The following is a 17,821-nucleotide window of genomic DNA, read 5'->3' on the forward strand; positions in this document are numbered from 1 at the left end:
AAAAAATCACATGTTCACGTCAGCGGTATCAAAATCTAACGAATTTAAACGTCTTAAACATAAATCTCAATATCTTAGCAGGAAGTAAATCATTCTCCAACGTCACCTTGGTGGACACGCCCCCTGGTGAAGCAGTTTGAGGACTGAATCGATAAAATGATTGTTACAATAAAAAAGAACTTTAAATCATCTTCTTGTATTTAACTTAAGAAACTCCCTTTACTTGTACATGATACGAAAATGAAGTCAGTTTTGATTAAGGGGGTTACAAACCCAATATATAAGTTATCTTCTCTCTTACTCTGAATCCAAATAATTTTTGCTAATTGCGGGGATGGGTTTAAAGCATACCATTACGTTACGTAAATAAACTGCATGAGAAACAAACAGCAAGTGACGATTTTATAGGTCAAGCCTCTGGGGGTTAAAAGTTACAACACCAGTGAAAACAGCGTGAGTTCAGTTGGCACATAGCAACGCGCGTTATGAGGAGGGTGAGATTTGGAAGGCCACGCATAGCGTAGAACTATGTTTGTGACACTATGGTAAGAATACTGGGTAATCAGTCATCCTTCCCAGGTTATCTAAACACCTAAAAAGAATTCCAGTCTAAGAACTGTCTGCTTTGCTTCATCGAGCGCACATTTTTTCTTTTTTCTTTTGAATGACGCTTTGTTGAAAACTACATATCAATTCCGGTCACGGCTCTAATTTCACACAATTGGCGCCAATATTCACGCATATTGCTGTTTTTCGTTCCTCAAGAGCTGATAAGACAGGGGCTACAGTCAGTGAACTATTTTGTGTTGGAAAAAAATGAAATGAAATTAACATGTATTAGGCTTAGTGAATATGACACAGACTAATAAATAGGTTTAGAGAATATGACACGGACTCACAAATAGGTTTAGGAATATGACACAGACTCACACATTTGACGAATATAAATGGAAAAAACAGTTGTCTCGTTTTTTCATTTTTTCACCAGAAATATTTACGGTATGAAATAAAGTTCAATAAATAGCAACAGGACGAGAATTCAAATCAATAGGCTGGAATATCCATCTAAATAAACAGTGGTTAACAGGATGAGAGTTAATATCTGTGGGTGTAAACTGGAATATCCATCTAAACACACAGTGGTTAACAGGATGAGAGTTAATATCTGTGGGTGTAAACTGGAATATCCATCTAAATAAACAGTGGTTAACAGGATGAGAGTTAATATCTGTGGGTGTAAACTGGAATATCCCTCTAAATAAACAGTGGTTAACAGGAAGAGAGTTAATATCTGTGGGTGTAAACTGGAATATCCATCTTAACACACAGTGGTTAACAGGATCAGAGTTAATATCTGTTAGTGTAAACTGGAATATCCCTCTAAACACACAGTGGTTAACAGGATGAGAGTTAATATCTGTGGGTGTAAACTGGAATATCCATCTAAACACACAGTGGTTAACAGGATGAAAGTTAATATTTGTTGGTGTAAACTGGAATATCCATCTAAACACACAGTGGTTAACTGGCATACCCGTTTAACACACACTGATAACAGCGTACGAATTTAAGCTTCATATGATGTTTTGTGAAATTCTACACGTATGAAGGAAAATGTATATAATTGTTGGATTCACAAAGAACATGAAACATGGTATTAAAACCATCACAGGTCTGTTGTTGTCACACGTTTTTCAACCAGTTTTTTCTTGTACTTTTCCATGTGAGAAAAAAATGTTTTACTAATTACCTAAACAGATGTAGTTTCATTTATGATAAATCTACTACTATGTTTATCTATTTTAGGACACTGAGAAGGATATCCAGTGAGAAACTGACCCTCCCTTGTCGCCCAAGGACTAAACACAAGTTTAGACAACAGTCTGAAGACACGTGGTAGTGAATATAAAAAGTATAGACCGAACATTTCAGGTGGTTTCAACCCTGTGGAAAAGCCATTAGTGTCACAAACTTGGTCTCCATGTGAGTAAAGTTTGTAACAGAGTGATAATAAATATATATTATTATGTAACAATATCAAAAATTGTGTAGCATGTATTAATCACGTGCAAATTTCACGTGTAGTGTAGAAATGTATAAAATACTTGATTTCCACAGATGATACTGTACAATAGGTTTTAACCACGTAAAGAGTTCATATGTAAATGTCATCTCTGCTGAGAATCTAAAAATAAACCATAGAAGATATAAAGTAATAATGTACATCTGTTAACCTACCAACCAATTGTGTATTGTGCGTCTTCTGTCAATAAACGTCTTCTTCAGAACAAAAACACTAACTTAGGGGCTCAAGTTTCATTTTTAAACAACCTAAAGAATTTTAAATACCCAACATTTTAAACACCTTGGAAAGGTTTTCAGTCCATGGTTCCAGGAATAACTTCAAAAATATCTGTCTATTAAGTAACGGTTATTTTTATTTTCTCCACATCAAAAACTGCACTCCAAGTTTTGTCCAAGTGGTCACAGGTGATTGAAAAGTGCACTCCAAGTTTTGTCCAAGTGGTCACAGGTGATTGAAAAGTGCACTCCAGGTTTTGTCCAAGTGGACACAGGTGATTGAAAAGTGCACTCCAAGTTTTGTCCAAGTGGTCACAGGTGATTGAAAAGTGCACTCCAAGTTTTGTCCAAGTGGACACAGATGATTGAAAAGTGCACTCCAAGTTCTGTCCAAGTGGACACAGGTGATTGAAAAGTGCACTCCAAGTTTTGTCCAAGTGAACACAGGTGATTGAAAAGTGCACTTCAAGTTTTGTCCAAGTGGACACAGGTGATTGAAAAGTGCACTACAAGTTTTGTCCAAGTGGACACAGGTGATTGAAAAGTGCACTACAAGTTTTGTCCAAGTGGTCACAGGTGATTGATAAGAGAACTAACGTCAGTCATTATGGCATCATAAGTCGTCCACGACCATAGAACGAAAGTTTGAAACTGTTACAGTGGAAAGTTAGTTGTAGCAGGTGTGTGTTTTGTGTCTTAACACAAATAAAATAAAGCAGTATGGCATTGTTTACAGAGTAGTCATTTTGATGTGTACGTGTGTACACATTATACAATGTATTGTGAATGTTAATGTTCTAGCTTACTGAAAACTTGCCACTTCTGTTGTAAAATTAAAGACTGGCACAAACTGTAAATTTCGAATACAAAATAACACAAAACAAGAATCATTACACAAGTTAACAGTTATAACTGTTTTTACAGAACTTAGTTTAATTTAAAAAACAACTGAGTCAATTAGGGAAACTTTCTCACATTGAAATCTTCATTGGTGCTTTTTAGTTGTGGTGACAAAAGAGTGAACCCAGAATTACAGCGTGTTATTCAAGATGACCGGAACAGTGAGCTGATTGTACACTGTCGGTATTATAATGTTCTTCTGACGTTTAACTTATAGTTACGTCACTTTCTTTTAATCAAATATCACTTCATCCTGATAGACTATAAAGTGTTATTACATTCTAATGGATATTAAATATTACTTTATTCTAATGTATATTAAATATTACTTCATTCTAATGTATATTAAATGTCACTTCATTCTAATGTATATTAAATATTACTTTATTCTAATGTATATTAAATATTACTTCATTCTAATGTATATTAAATGTCACTTCATTCTAATGTATATTAAATATTACTTCATTCTAATGTATATTAAATATTACTTTATTCTAATGTATATTAAATGTCACTTCATTCTAACGTATATTAAATATTACTTCATTCTAACGTATATTAAATATTACTTCATTCTAATGTATATTAAATATTACTTTATTCTAATGTATATTAAATATTACTTCATTCTAATGTATATTAAATATTACTTCATTCTAATGTATATTGAATGTTACTTCATTCTAATGTATATTAAATGTCACTTCATTCTAATGTGTATTAAATATTACTTCATTCTAATGTATATTAAATATTACTTCATTCTAATGTATATTAAATGTCACTTCATTCTAATGTGTATTAAATGTCACTTCATTCTAATGTGTATTAAATATTACTTCATTCTAATGTATATTAAATATCACTTCATTCTAATGTATATTAAATATTACTTCATTCTAATGTATATTAAATGTTACTTCATTCTAATGTGTATTAAATATTACTTCATTCTAATGTATATTAAATATTACTTCATTCTAATGTACATCAAATCTCACTTCATTCTAATGTGTATTAAATATTACTTCATTCTAATGTATATTAATTATCACTTCATTCTAATGTATATTAAATGTCACTTCATTCTAATGTATATTAAATATTACTTCATTCTAATGTATATTAAATGTTACTTCATTCTAATGTATATTAAATGTCACTTCATTCTAATGTGTATTAAATATTACTTCATTCTAATGTATATTAAATATTACTTCATTCTAATGTATATTAAATGTCACTTCATTCTAATGTGTATTAAATATCACTTCATTCTAATGTATATTAAATATTACCTCATTCTAATGTATATTAAATATTACTTCATTCTAATGTATATTAAATATCACTTCCGACTCTTATATTTAATGAATATATTATTATGTATACACATACATATATATACATTAGTGGATTTATATTATATCATTGAGTTTACGTCCGAAAGTAGTTTTGACGGCGAGAATAACGAACTGAGAAAACAATACATTATAATTTTTATAAGTACGAACACAATAAAAGTTTACTTAACTAGTTATAACCATTGACAGATAATTTTTGTTTATGTAGATAATTTATTAATTAAATACTACTTACTAACTGTTAAACATTGTTTAAGCTCTATTTTGTCTACTGCTAGAGTTATCCTACGTGTTCAAACACTATGTTAAAAATATTCACAAAGTTTGAGATATACTAGAAACCACTTGGCTTAATGTTTTCCGGGGTTTACAGTGTATTATATATTACCTTGCTTAGTTTCAGATACCTATATAATTTATTAGGTATCTCTTTGCTTATTGAGCATGTAAATTGTTTTAAACGTCAGTGTGGTTTATTATGCCTGTGATGTTTTGGACAGTCCTATATGATGAATAAAATATTGAAAAAAGCGTACCTGGAAACGTTATTTCCTGCTTGCTTACTCTGTTGGTTAACTATACATTCCAAATCATAATTTGTTGACAGTTCATTAACAGCCGCGATCCTGTAGGCTTGTTCAAAGGTCTGACTCTTTTCTGAGGTTTCTGCATCAGGACCGGTGGACCTTACACCTTGAAATCCTATACATTCCCCTTCTCCATAGCTAAAATTAACAGCCTTTATGGAACCATTTTTGTCCATTGCAAGTCTTGTTACAGATGTAGTAGTTTCAACTGTTTCCATGGATTTTAAAGATTCAATTTTACTCAGAAGCTGCGGTTTTGGTCCCACGGATCTAGAAGGAAATTCATTAAGATTGGTTGTAGCCTTATTGACAAATCTGTCGAATTCTTCGGCAACCTTTTGCGAAACGTCGCTGGTTTCTTGAAAAGCGAAAGGAAATGCCTTTCTCGCTACCTCGAAGAATGAACGATGACCAGAAAAGTTAATATGTTCCTGATGAGACCCACTCTCAATATTCAGAGGCATTTTTATTTTCCATGATGGCAGTACCGGGGTAGTCTTGTCTTCGAGTTTCTCTAAGTCATCTTCATTTGTTTCAATGCTACTTCCACGTGCAGCTGAAAAATATGATTCCAAATCATGAGCTTGAACACTCTTTTCTTGGTGGATAGTTGGTTTATCATTTTGCTCTGTAAGGTTAGTTTCTGATGTCCTGAATTGTTCTGCAGTCATTCTTGTAGCATTTTCATCTAAATCCTCATAAGAATACGAATTGTCATTTCTACCGTATTTATCTTCATTTTGCACCTCATCTGGTTCATCTACTGAGAACAAGACTGAAGACTTCTCAGACGCATGGCGAGAAGACTCCAATACTTTACCTTGGTCTTCATTCTGCTGGTCTTCGAGGCTAAGTTCTGTTAAAAAGGAATTATTATCCTCTGGTAGATCTGAGAGAAAAGAGTCTTGAAAGGACTCAGGTGGCTCAATAGTAAAATAACCACGCCCTGCAGTTTCACTTGTGTATATGACTTTGGAGTCTTCAGAAATATTGGTGTCAGGACATCCATCGGAAGAATCTCCTTCATGGTCATCCAGCTCTCGCTCCAGCTGCTCGAAAGGACTAAGAACCTGTTCCAAATCAAAGGGTTTGGTTAGTTTCTCCTGATTGTTAGAATGTTCTGAAAAGCTAGAGTTAGCAGTGCTATTTCTGGAAAATTTCTCGATGACCGTAGATACAGAACTCCCAGTATCATCAGACTCGGACTCTGTGATCTGACTGTCCTCGCCGGCAAAGAGGTCAGTGTAAACACTTGGCTCTGCTGGTCGCTCGCCTTCTTCCTCGACAATAGGATCACCCAGCCGTGCAAGACGACGTTGCATCAGTTCTTCCCATCCAGGCAGCTTCATGCTAAGTGCACCACCCTTAAAGGTAGGTTTTTCTGGTAGAGAGTTCGTCGCCTGAGAAGTTTGAGGTGGTTTGGAGTTGCGAGGAGGAAGTGGAGGGGGTTGGGATGGTCTCTTAAGGGGCCGTTCAAGCGGTTGACGATTTCTCTCAATAGAAGCAATTTTTTCAATAACACTCGACGCTAGTTCTTCCTGTCCGCAGATTTCGTTGTCTGCTGATGAAATGTTCTTCCTTGGTCAATATGTTATCATTGTTGTCTGATACATTAACCTAAAACAAACAAACAAACCTCTTCCGCTTCAGTAGAACTCTACAGTTATATGCAATATGTTATCATTGTTGTCTGATACATTAACCTAAAACAAACAAACAAAAAGAGTCTCTACAGTTATATGCAATATGTTATCATTGTTGTCTGATACATTAACCTAAAAGTCAAACAAACAAAACAACTCTACAGTTATATGCAATATGTTATCATTGTTGTCTGATACATTAACCTAAAACAAACAAACAAAAAGCTCTACAGTTATATGCAATATGTTATCATTGTTGTCTGATACATTAACCTAAAAACAAACAAAAAAAAACTCTACAGTTATATGCAATATGTTATCATTGTTGTCTGATACATTAACCTAAAACAAACAAAAAAAATCTACAGTTAAAAACTGCAATATGTTGTTATCATTGTTGTCTGATACATTAACCTAAAACAAACAAACAAAAAACTCTACAGTTATATGCAATATGTTATCATTGTTGTCTGATACATTAACCTAAAACAAACAAACAAAAAACTCTACAGTTATATGCAATATGTTATCATTGTTGTCTGATACATTAACCTAAAACAAACAAACAAAACTCTACAGTTATATGCAATATGTTATCATTGTTGTCTGATACATTAACCTAAAACAAACAAACAAAAACTCTACAGTTATATGCAATATGTTATCATTGTTGTCTGATACATTAACCTAAAACAAACAAACAAAACTCTACAGTTATATGCAATATGTTATCATTGTTGTCTGATACATTAACCTAAAACAAACAAACAAAAACTCTACAGTTATATGCAATAAACAAACAAAAACTCTACAGTTAAGTGCAATATGTTATCATTGTTGTCTGATACATTAACCTAAATACAAACAAACAAAACTCTACAGTTATATGCAATATGTTATCATTGTTGTCTGATACATTAACCTAAAAACAAACAAACAAAACTCTACAGTTATATGCAATATGTTATCATTGTTGTCTGATACATTAACCTAAAACAAACAAACAAAAACTCTACAGTTATATGCAATATGTTATCATTGTTGTCTGATACATTAACCTAAAAACAAACAAAAACTCTACAGTTATATGCAATATGTTATCATTGTTGTCTGATACATTAACCTAAAACAAACAAACAAAAAACTCTACAGTTATATGCAATATGTTATCATTGTTGTCTGATACATTAACCTAAAACAAACAAACAAAAACAGTTATATGCAATATGTTATCATTGTTGTCTGTACAGTTATATGCAATATGTTATCATTGTTGTCTGATACATTAACCTAAAAACAAACAAACAAAAACTCTACAGTTATATGCAATATGTTATCATTGTTGTCTGATACATTAACCTAAAACAAACAAACAAAAAAAACTCTACAGTTATATGCAATATGTTATCATTGTTGTCTGATACATTAACCTAAAAAAACAAACAAACAAAATTAACTCTACAGTTATATGCAATATGTTATCATTGTTGTCTGATACATTAACCTAAAACAAACAAACAAAACTCTACAGTTATATGCAATATGTTATCATTGTTGTCTGATACATTAACCTAAAACAAACAAACAAAAAAACTCTACAGTTATATGCAATATGTTATCATTGTTGTCTGATACATTAACCTAAAACAAACAAACAAAAACTCTACAGTTATATGCAATATGTTATCATTGTTGTCTGATACATTAACCTAAATACAAACAAACAAAACTCTACAGTTATATGCAATATGTTATCATTGTTGTCTGATACATTAACCTAAAAAAACAAACAAAAAAAACTCTACAGTTATATGCAATATGTTATCATTGTTGTCTGATACATTAACCTAAAACAAACAAACAAAACTCTACAGTTATATGCAATATGTTATCATTGTTGTCTGATACATTAACCTAAAACAAACAAACAAAAAATATGTTATCTCTACAGTTATATGCAATATGTTATCATTGTTGTCTGATACATTAACCTAAAAACAAACAAAAACTCTACAGTTATATGCAATATGTTATCATTGTTGTCTGATACATTAACCTAAAAACAAACAAAAACTCTACAGTTATATGCAATATGTTATCATTGTTGTCTGATACATTAACCTAAAACAAAAAAAACAACAAAAACTCTACAGTTAAGTGCAATATGTTATCATTGTTGTCTGATACATTAACCTAAATACAAACAAACAAAAACTCTACAGTTATATGCAATGTGTTATCATTGTTGTCTGATACATTAACCTAAAACAAACAAACAAAAAAACTCTACAGTTATATGCAATATGTTATCATTGTTGTCTGATACATTAACCTAAAACAAACAAACAAAACTCTACAGTTATATGCAATATGTTATCATTGTTGTCTGATACATTAACCTAAAACAAAACAAACAAAACTCTACAGTTATATGCAATATGTTATCATTGTTGTCTGATACATTAACCTAAAACAAACAAACAAATATGCAATATCTACATTGTTATACATTAACCTAAAATCTACAGTTATGCAATATGTTATCATTGTTGTCTGATACATTAACCTAAAACAAACAAACAAAAAACTCTACAGTTATATGCAATATGTTATCATTGTTGTCTGATACATTAACCTAAAACAAACAAACAAAACTCTACAGTTATATGCAATATGTTATCATTGTTGTCTGATACATTAACCTAAAACAAACAAACAAAAAACTCTACAGTTATATGCAATATGTTATCATTGTTGTCTGATACATTAACCTAAAACAAACAAACAAAAACTCTACAGTTATATGCAATATGTTATCATTGTTGTCTGATACATTAACCTAAAAAAAAAACAAACAAAAACTCTACAGTTATATGCAATATGTTATCATTGTTGTCTGATACATTAACCTAAAAAACAAACAAAAAAATTGTTGTCTGATACTCTACAGTTATATGCAATATGTTATCATTGTTGTCTGATACATTAACCTAAAACAAACAAACAAAACTCTACAGTTATATGCAATATGTTATCATTGTTGTCTGATACATTAACCTAAAACAAACAAACAAAAAAACTCTACAGTTATATGCAATATGTTATCATTGTTGTCTGATACATTAATATAAAAAACAACAACAAAAACTCTACAGTTAAGTGCAATATGTTATCATTGTTGTCTGATACATTAACCTAAATACAAACAAACAAAAACTCTACAGTTATATGCAATATGTTATCATTGTTGTCTGATACATTAACCTAAAACAAACAAACAAAACTCTACAGTTATATGCAATATGTTATCATTGTTGTCTGATACATTAACCTAAAACAAAACAAACAAAACTCTACAGTTATATGCAATATGTTATCATTGTTGTCTGATACATTAACCTAAAAACAAACAAAAACTCTACAGTTATATGCAATATGTTATCATTGTTGTCTGATACATTAACCTAAAACAAACAAACAAAATATGTTATCTCTACAGTTATATGCAATATGTTATCATTGTTGTCTGATACATTAACCTAAAACAAACAAACAAAAACTCTACAGTTATATGCAATATGTTATCATTGTTGTCTGATACATTAACCTAAAACAAACAAACAAAAAAACTCTACAGTTATGTGCAATATGTTATCATTGTTGTCTGATACATTAACCTAAATACAAACAAAAAAAACTCTACAGTTATATGCAATATGTTATCATTGTTGTCTGATACATTAACCTAAAACAAACAAAAAACTCTACAGTTATATGCAATATGTTATCATTGTTGTCTGATACATTAACCTAAAACAAACAAACAAAAAAACTCTACAGTTATATGCAATATGTTATCATTGTTGTCTGATACATTAACCTAAAACAAACAAACAAAAACTCTACAGTTATATGCAATATGTTATCATTGTTGTCTGATACATTAACCTAAAACAAACAAACAAAACTCTACAGTTATATGCAATATGTTATCATTGTTGTCTGATACATTAACCTAAAACAAACAAACAAAAACTCTACAGTTATATGCAATATGTTATCATTGTTGTCTGATACATTAACCTAAAACAAACAAACAAAACTCTACAGTTATATGCAATATGTTATCATTGTTGTCTGATACATTAACCTAAAACAAACAAACAAAACTCTACAGTTATATGCAATATGTTATCATTGTTGTCTGATACATTAACCTAAAACAAACAAACAAAACTCTACAGTTATATGCAATATGTTATCATTGTTGTCTGATACATTAACCTAAAACAAACAAACAAAACTCTACAGTTATATGCAATATGTTATCATTGTTGTCTGATACATTAACCTAAAACTACAACAAACATTAACAAAAAAACTCTACAGTTATATGCAATATGTTATCATTGTTGTCTGATACATTAACCTAAAACAAACAAACAAAAAAAACTCTACAGTTATATGCAATATGTTATCATTGTTGTCTGATACATTAACCTAAAACAAACAAACAAAAAAAAACTCTACAGTTATATGCAATATGTTATCATTGTTGTCTGATACATTAACCTAAAACAAACAAACAAAACTCTACAGTCTACAGTTATATGCAATATGTTATCATTGTTGTCTGATACATTAACCTAAAACAAACAAACAAAAAACTCTACAGTTATATGCAATATGTTATCATTGTTGTCTGATACATTAACCTAAAACAAACAAACAAAACTCTACAGTTATATGCAATATGTTATCATTGTTGTCTGATACATTAACCTAAAACAAACAAACAAAAAACTCTACAGTTATATGCAATATGTTATCATTGTTGTCTGATACATTAACCTAAAACAAACAAACAAAAACTCTACAGTTATATGCAATATGTTATCATTGTTGTCTGATACATTAACCTAAAACAAACAAACAAAACTCTACAGTTATATGCAATATGTTATCATTGTTGTCTGATACATTAACCTAAAACAAACAAACAAAAAATATCTACAGTTATATGCAATATGTTATCATTGTTGTCTGATACATTAACCTAAAACAAACAAACAAAAACTCTACAGTTATATGCAATATGTTATCATTGTTGTCTGATACATTAACCTAAAACAAACAAACAAAAAACTCTACAGTTATATGCAATATGTTATCATTGTTGTCTGATACATTAACCTAAAACAAACAAACAAAATGCAATATGTTATCATTGTTGTCTCTACAGTTATATGCAATATGTTATCATTGTTGTCTGATACATTAACCTAAAAACAAACAAAAACTCTACAGTTATATGCAATATGTTATCATTGTTGTCTGATACATTAACCTAAAAACAAACAAAAACTCTACAGTTATATGCAATATGTTATCATTGTTGTCTGATACATTAACCTAAAACAAACAAACAAAAAAACTCTACAGTTATATGCAATATGTTATCATTGTTGTCTGATACATTAACCTAAAAACAAACAAAAACTCTACAGTTATATGCAATATGTTATCATTGTTGTCTGATACATTAACCTAAAAACAAACAAAAACTCTACAGTTATATGCAATATGTTATCATTGTTGTCTGATACATTAACCTAAAAACAAACAAAAACTCTACAGTTATATGCAATATGTTATCATTGTTGTCTGATACATTAACCTAAAACAAACAAACAAAAAACTCTACAGTTATATGCAATATGTTATCATTGTTGTCTGATACATTAACCTAAAACAAACAAACAAAAAAACTCTACAGTTATATGCAATATGTTATCATTGTTGTCTGATACATTAACCTAAAACAAACAAACAAAACTCTACAGTTATATGCAATATGTTATCATTGTTGTCTGATACATTAACCTAAAACAAACAAACAAACAAAACTCTACAGTTATATGCAATATGTTATCATTGTTGTCTGATACATTAACCTAAAACAAACAAACAAAAACTCTACAGTTATATGCAATATGTTATCTCTACAGTTATATGCAATATGTTATCATTGTTGTCTGATACATTAACCTAAAACAAACAAACAAAAACTCTACAGTTATATGCAATATGTTATCATTGTTGTCTGATACATTAACCTAAAACAAACAAACAAAACTCTACAGTTATATGCAATATGTTATCATTGTTGTCTGATACATTAACCTAAAACAAACAAACAAAACTCTACAGTTATATGCAATATGTTATCATTGTTGTCTGATACATTAACCTAAAACAAACAAACAAAAACTCTACAGTTATATGCAATATGTTATCATTGTTGTCTGATACATTAACCTAAAACAAACAAACAAAAAAACTACAGTTATATGCAATACATTATATGCAATATGTTATCATTGTTGTCTGATACATTAACCTAAAACAAACAAACAAAAACTCTACAGTTATATGCAATATGTTATCATTGTTGTCTGATACATTAACCTAAAACAAACAAACAAAAATACATTAACCTAAAACAAACAAACAAAACTCTACAGTTATATGCAATATGTTATCATTGTTGTCTGATACATTAACCTAAAACAAACAAACAAAAACTACAGTTATATGCAATATGTTATCATTGTTGTCTGATACATTGTTGTCTGATACATTAACCTAAAACAAACAAAAAAACTCTACAGTTATATGCAATATGTTATCATTGTTGTCTGATACATTAACCTAAAACAAACAAACAAAAAAATCTCTACAGTTATATGCAATATGTTATCATTGTTGTCTGATACATTAACCTAAAACAAACAAACAAAAACTCTACAGTTATATGCAATATGTTATCATTGTTGTCTGATACATTAACCTAAAACAAACAAACAAAAAAAACTCTACAGTTATATGCAATATGTTATCATTGTTGTCTGATACATTAACCTAAAACAAACAAACAAAAACTCTACAGTTATATGCAATATGTTATCATTGTTGTCTGATACATTAACCTAAAACAAACAAACAAAAACTCTACAGTTATATGCAATATGTTATCATTGTTGTCTGATACATTAACCTAAAACAAACAAACAAAAAAACAGTTATATGCAATATGTTATCATTGTTGTCTGACAGTTATATGCAATATGTTATCATTGTTGTCTGATACATTAACCTAAAACAAACAAAAAAAAAATATGCTCTACAGTTATATGCAATATGTTATCATTGTTGTCTGATACATTAACCTAAAACAAACAAACAAAAACTCTACAGTTATATGCAATATGTTATCATTGTTGTCTGATACATTAACCTAAAACAAACAAACAAAAAACTCTACAGTTATATGCAATATGTTATCATTGTTGTCTGATACATTAACCTAAAACAAACAAACAAAACTCTACAGTTATATGCAATATGTTATCATTGTTGTCTGATACATTAACCTAAAACAAAAACAAACAAAAATTGTTGTCTGATACATCTACAGTTATATGCAATATGTTATCATTGTTGTCTGATACATTAACCTAAAACAAACAAACAAAAACTCTACAGTTATATGCAATATGTTATCATTGTTGTCTGATACATTAACCTAAAACAAACAAACAAAAAATATGTTATCTCTACAGTTATATGCAATATGTTATCATTGTTGTCTGATACATTAACCTAAAACAAACAAACAAAACTCTACAGTTATATGCAATATGTTATCATTGTTGTCTGATACATTAACCTAAAACAAACAAAAAAAACTCTACAGTTATATGCAATATGTTATCATTGTTGTCTGATACATTAACCTAAAACAAACAAACAAAAAAACTCTACAGTTATATGCAATATGTTATCATTGTTGTCTGATACATTAACCTAAAACAAACAAACAAAACTCTACAGTTATATGCAATATGTTATCATTGTTGTCTGATACATTAACCTAAAACAAACAAACAAAAAAATCATTGTTGTCTCTACAGTTATATGCAATATGTTATCATTGTTGTCTGATACATTAACCTAAAACAAACAAACAAAACTCTACAGTTATATGCAATATGTTATCATTGTTGTCTGATACATTAACCTAAAACAAACAAACAAAAAAAACTCTACAGTTATATGCAATATGTTATCATTGTTGTCTGATACATTAACTTAAATACAAACAAATAAAACTCTACAGTTATATGGAATATGTTATCATTGTTGTCTGATACATTAACCTAAAAACAAACAAAAACTCTACAGTTATATGCAATATGTTATCATTGTTGTCTGATACATTAACCTAAAACAAACAAACAAAAAAACTCTACAGTTATATGCAATATGTTATCATTGTTGTCTGATACATTAATATAAAAAAAACAAACAAAAACTCTACAGTTAAGTGCAATATGTTATCATTGTTGTCTGATACATTAACCTAAATACAAACAAACAAACAAAAACTCTACAGTTATATGCAATGTGTTATCATTGATGTCTGATACATTAACCTAAAACAAACAAACAAAACTCTACAGTTATATGCAATATGTTATCATTGTTGTCTGATACATTAACCTAAAAACAAACAAAAACTCTACAGTTATATGCAATATGTTATCATTGTTGTCTGATACATTAACCTAAAAACAAACAAAAACTCTACAGTTATATGCAATATGTTATCATTGTTGTCTGATACATTAACCTAAAAACAAACAAAAACTCTACAGTTATATGCAATATGTTATCATTGTTGTCTGATACATTAACCTAAAACAAACAAACAAAAAATATCTACAGTTATATGCAATATGTTATCATTGTTGTCTGATACATTAACCTAAAACAAACAAACAAAAAAACTCTACAGTTATATGCAATATGTTATCATTGTTGTCTGATACATTAACCTAAAACAAACAAACAAAAAAATGCAATATGTTATCATTGTCTACAGTTATATGCAATATGTTATCATTGTTGTCTGATACATTAACCTAAAACAAACAAACAAAACTCTACAGTTATATGCAATATGTTATCATTGTTGTCTGATACATTAACCTAAAACAAACAAACAAAAAAAAAAACAAACAAAACTCTACAGTTATATGCAATATGTTATCATTGTTGTCTGATACATTAACCTAAAACAAACAAACAAAAACTCTACAGTTATATGCAATATGTTATCATTGTTGTCTGATACATTAACCTAAAACAAACAAACAAAAAAACTCTACAGTTATATGCAATATGTTATCATTGTTGTCTGATACATTAACCTAAAACAAACAAACAAAAAAACTCTACAGTTATATGCAATATGTTATCATTGTTGTCTGATACATTAACCTAAAACAAACAAACAAAAAAAACTCTACAGTTATATGCAATATGTTATCATTGTTGTCTGATACATTAACCTAAAACAAACAAACAAAAACTCTACAGTTATATGCAATATGTTATCATTGTTGTCTGATACATTAACCTAAAACAAACAAACAAAAACTCTACAGTTATATGCAATATGTTATCATTGTTGTCTGATACATTAACCTAAAAACAAACAAAAACTCTACAGTTATATGCAATATGTTATCATTGTTGTCTGATACATTAACCTAAAACAAACAAACAAAATGCAATATGTTATCATCTACAGTTATATGCAATATGTTATCATTGTTGTCTGATACATTAACCTAAAACAAACAAACAAAAAAGTTATATCTACAGTTATATGCAATATGTTATCATTGTTGTCTGATACATTAACCTAAAACAAACAAACAAAACTCTACAGTTATATGCAATATGTTATCATTGTTGTCTGATACATTAACCTAAAACAAACAAACAAAACTCTACAGTTATATGCAATATGTTATCATTGTTGTCTGATACATTAACCTAAAACAAACAAACAAAAAAAAACTCTCTACAGTTATATGCAATATGTTATCATTGTTGTCTGATACATTAACCTAAAACAAACAAACAAAAACTCTACAGTTATATGCAATATGTTATCATTGTTGTCTGATACATTAACCTAAAACAAACAAACAAAAACTCTACAGTTATATGCAATATGTTATCATTGTTGTCTGATACATTAACCTAAAAACAAACAAACAAAAAAAAAACTCTACAGTTATATGCAATGTGTTATCATTGTTGTCTGATACATTAACCTAAAAACAAACAAAAACTCTACAGTTCTATGCAATATGTTATCATTGTTGTCTGATACATTAACCTAAAACAAACAAACAAAAAAAACTCTACAGTTATATGCAATATGTTATCATTGTTGTCTGATACATTAACCTAAAACAAACAAACAAAACTCTACAGTTATATGCAATATGTTATCATTGTTGTCTGATACTCTACAGTTATATGCAATATGTTATCATTGTTGTCTGATACATTAACCTAAAACAAACAAACAAAAAAAACAAACTCTACAGTTATATGCAATATGTTATCATTGTTGTCTGATACATTAACCTAAAAACAAACAAAAACTCTACAGTTATATGCAATATGTTATCATTGTTGTCTGATACATTAACCTAAAAACAAACAAAAACTCTACAGTTATATGCAATATGTTATCATTGTTGTCTGATACATTAAACTAAAACAAACAAACAAAAAAACTCTACAGTTATATGCAATATGTTATCATTGTTGTCTGATACATTAACCTAAAAACAAACAAAAACTCTACAGTTATATGCAATATGTTATCATTGTTGTCTGATACATTAACCTAAAAACAAACAAAAACTCTACAGTTATATGCAATATGTTATCATTGTTGTCTGATACATTAACCTAAAAACAAACAAAAACTCTACAGTTATATGCAATATGTTATCATTGTTGTCTGATACATTAACCTAAAACAAACAAACAAAAAAAACTCTACAGTTATATGCAATATGTTATCATTGTTGTCTGATACATTAACCTAAAAACAAACAAAAACTCTACAGTTATATGCAATATGTTATCATTGTTG

At 29.1% G+C, this 17,821-nt stretch overlaps 1 protein-coding gene across 1 annotated transcript in view; it reads right to left on the reverse strand.

Annotated features, from left to right (window-relative positions):
* The window catches only part of LOC143245866 (uncharacterized), a 132,455-nt gene that overhangs the window by 71,570 nt on the left and 43,064 nt on the right, over nucleotides 1–17,821 (reverse strand). The window contains exon 2 of the mRNA XM_076492121.1: nucleotides 5,105–6,733. Within this exon, the coding sequence (XP_076348236.1) occupies nucleotides 5,105–6,733 (1,629 nt within the window). The remainder of the gene's footprint in view (nucleotides 1–5,104; nucleotides 6,734–17,821) is intronic.

Source organism: Tachypleus tridentatus, chromosome 3 (genome assembly GCF_004210375.1).
Source record: "Tachypleus tridentatus isolate NWPU-2018 chromosome 3, ASM421037v1, whole genome shotgun sequence".
NCBI classification, from domain to species: Eukaryota; Metazoa; Arthropoda; class Merostomata; order Xiphosura; family Limulidae; genus Tachypleus; species Tachypleus tridentatus.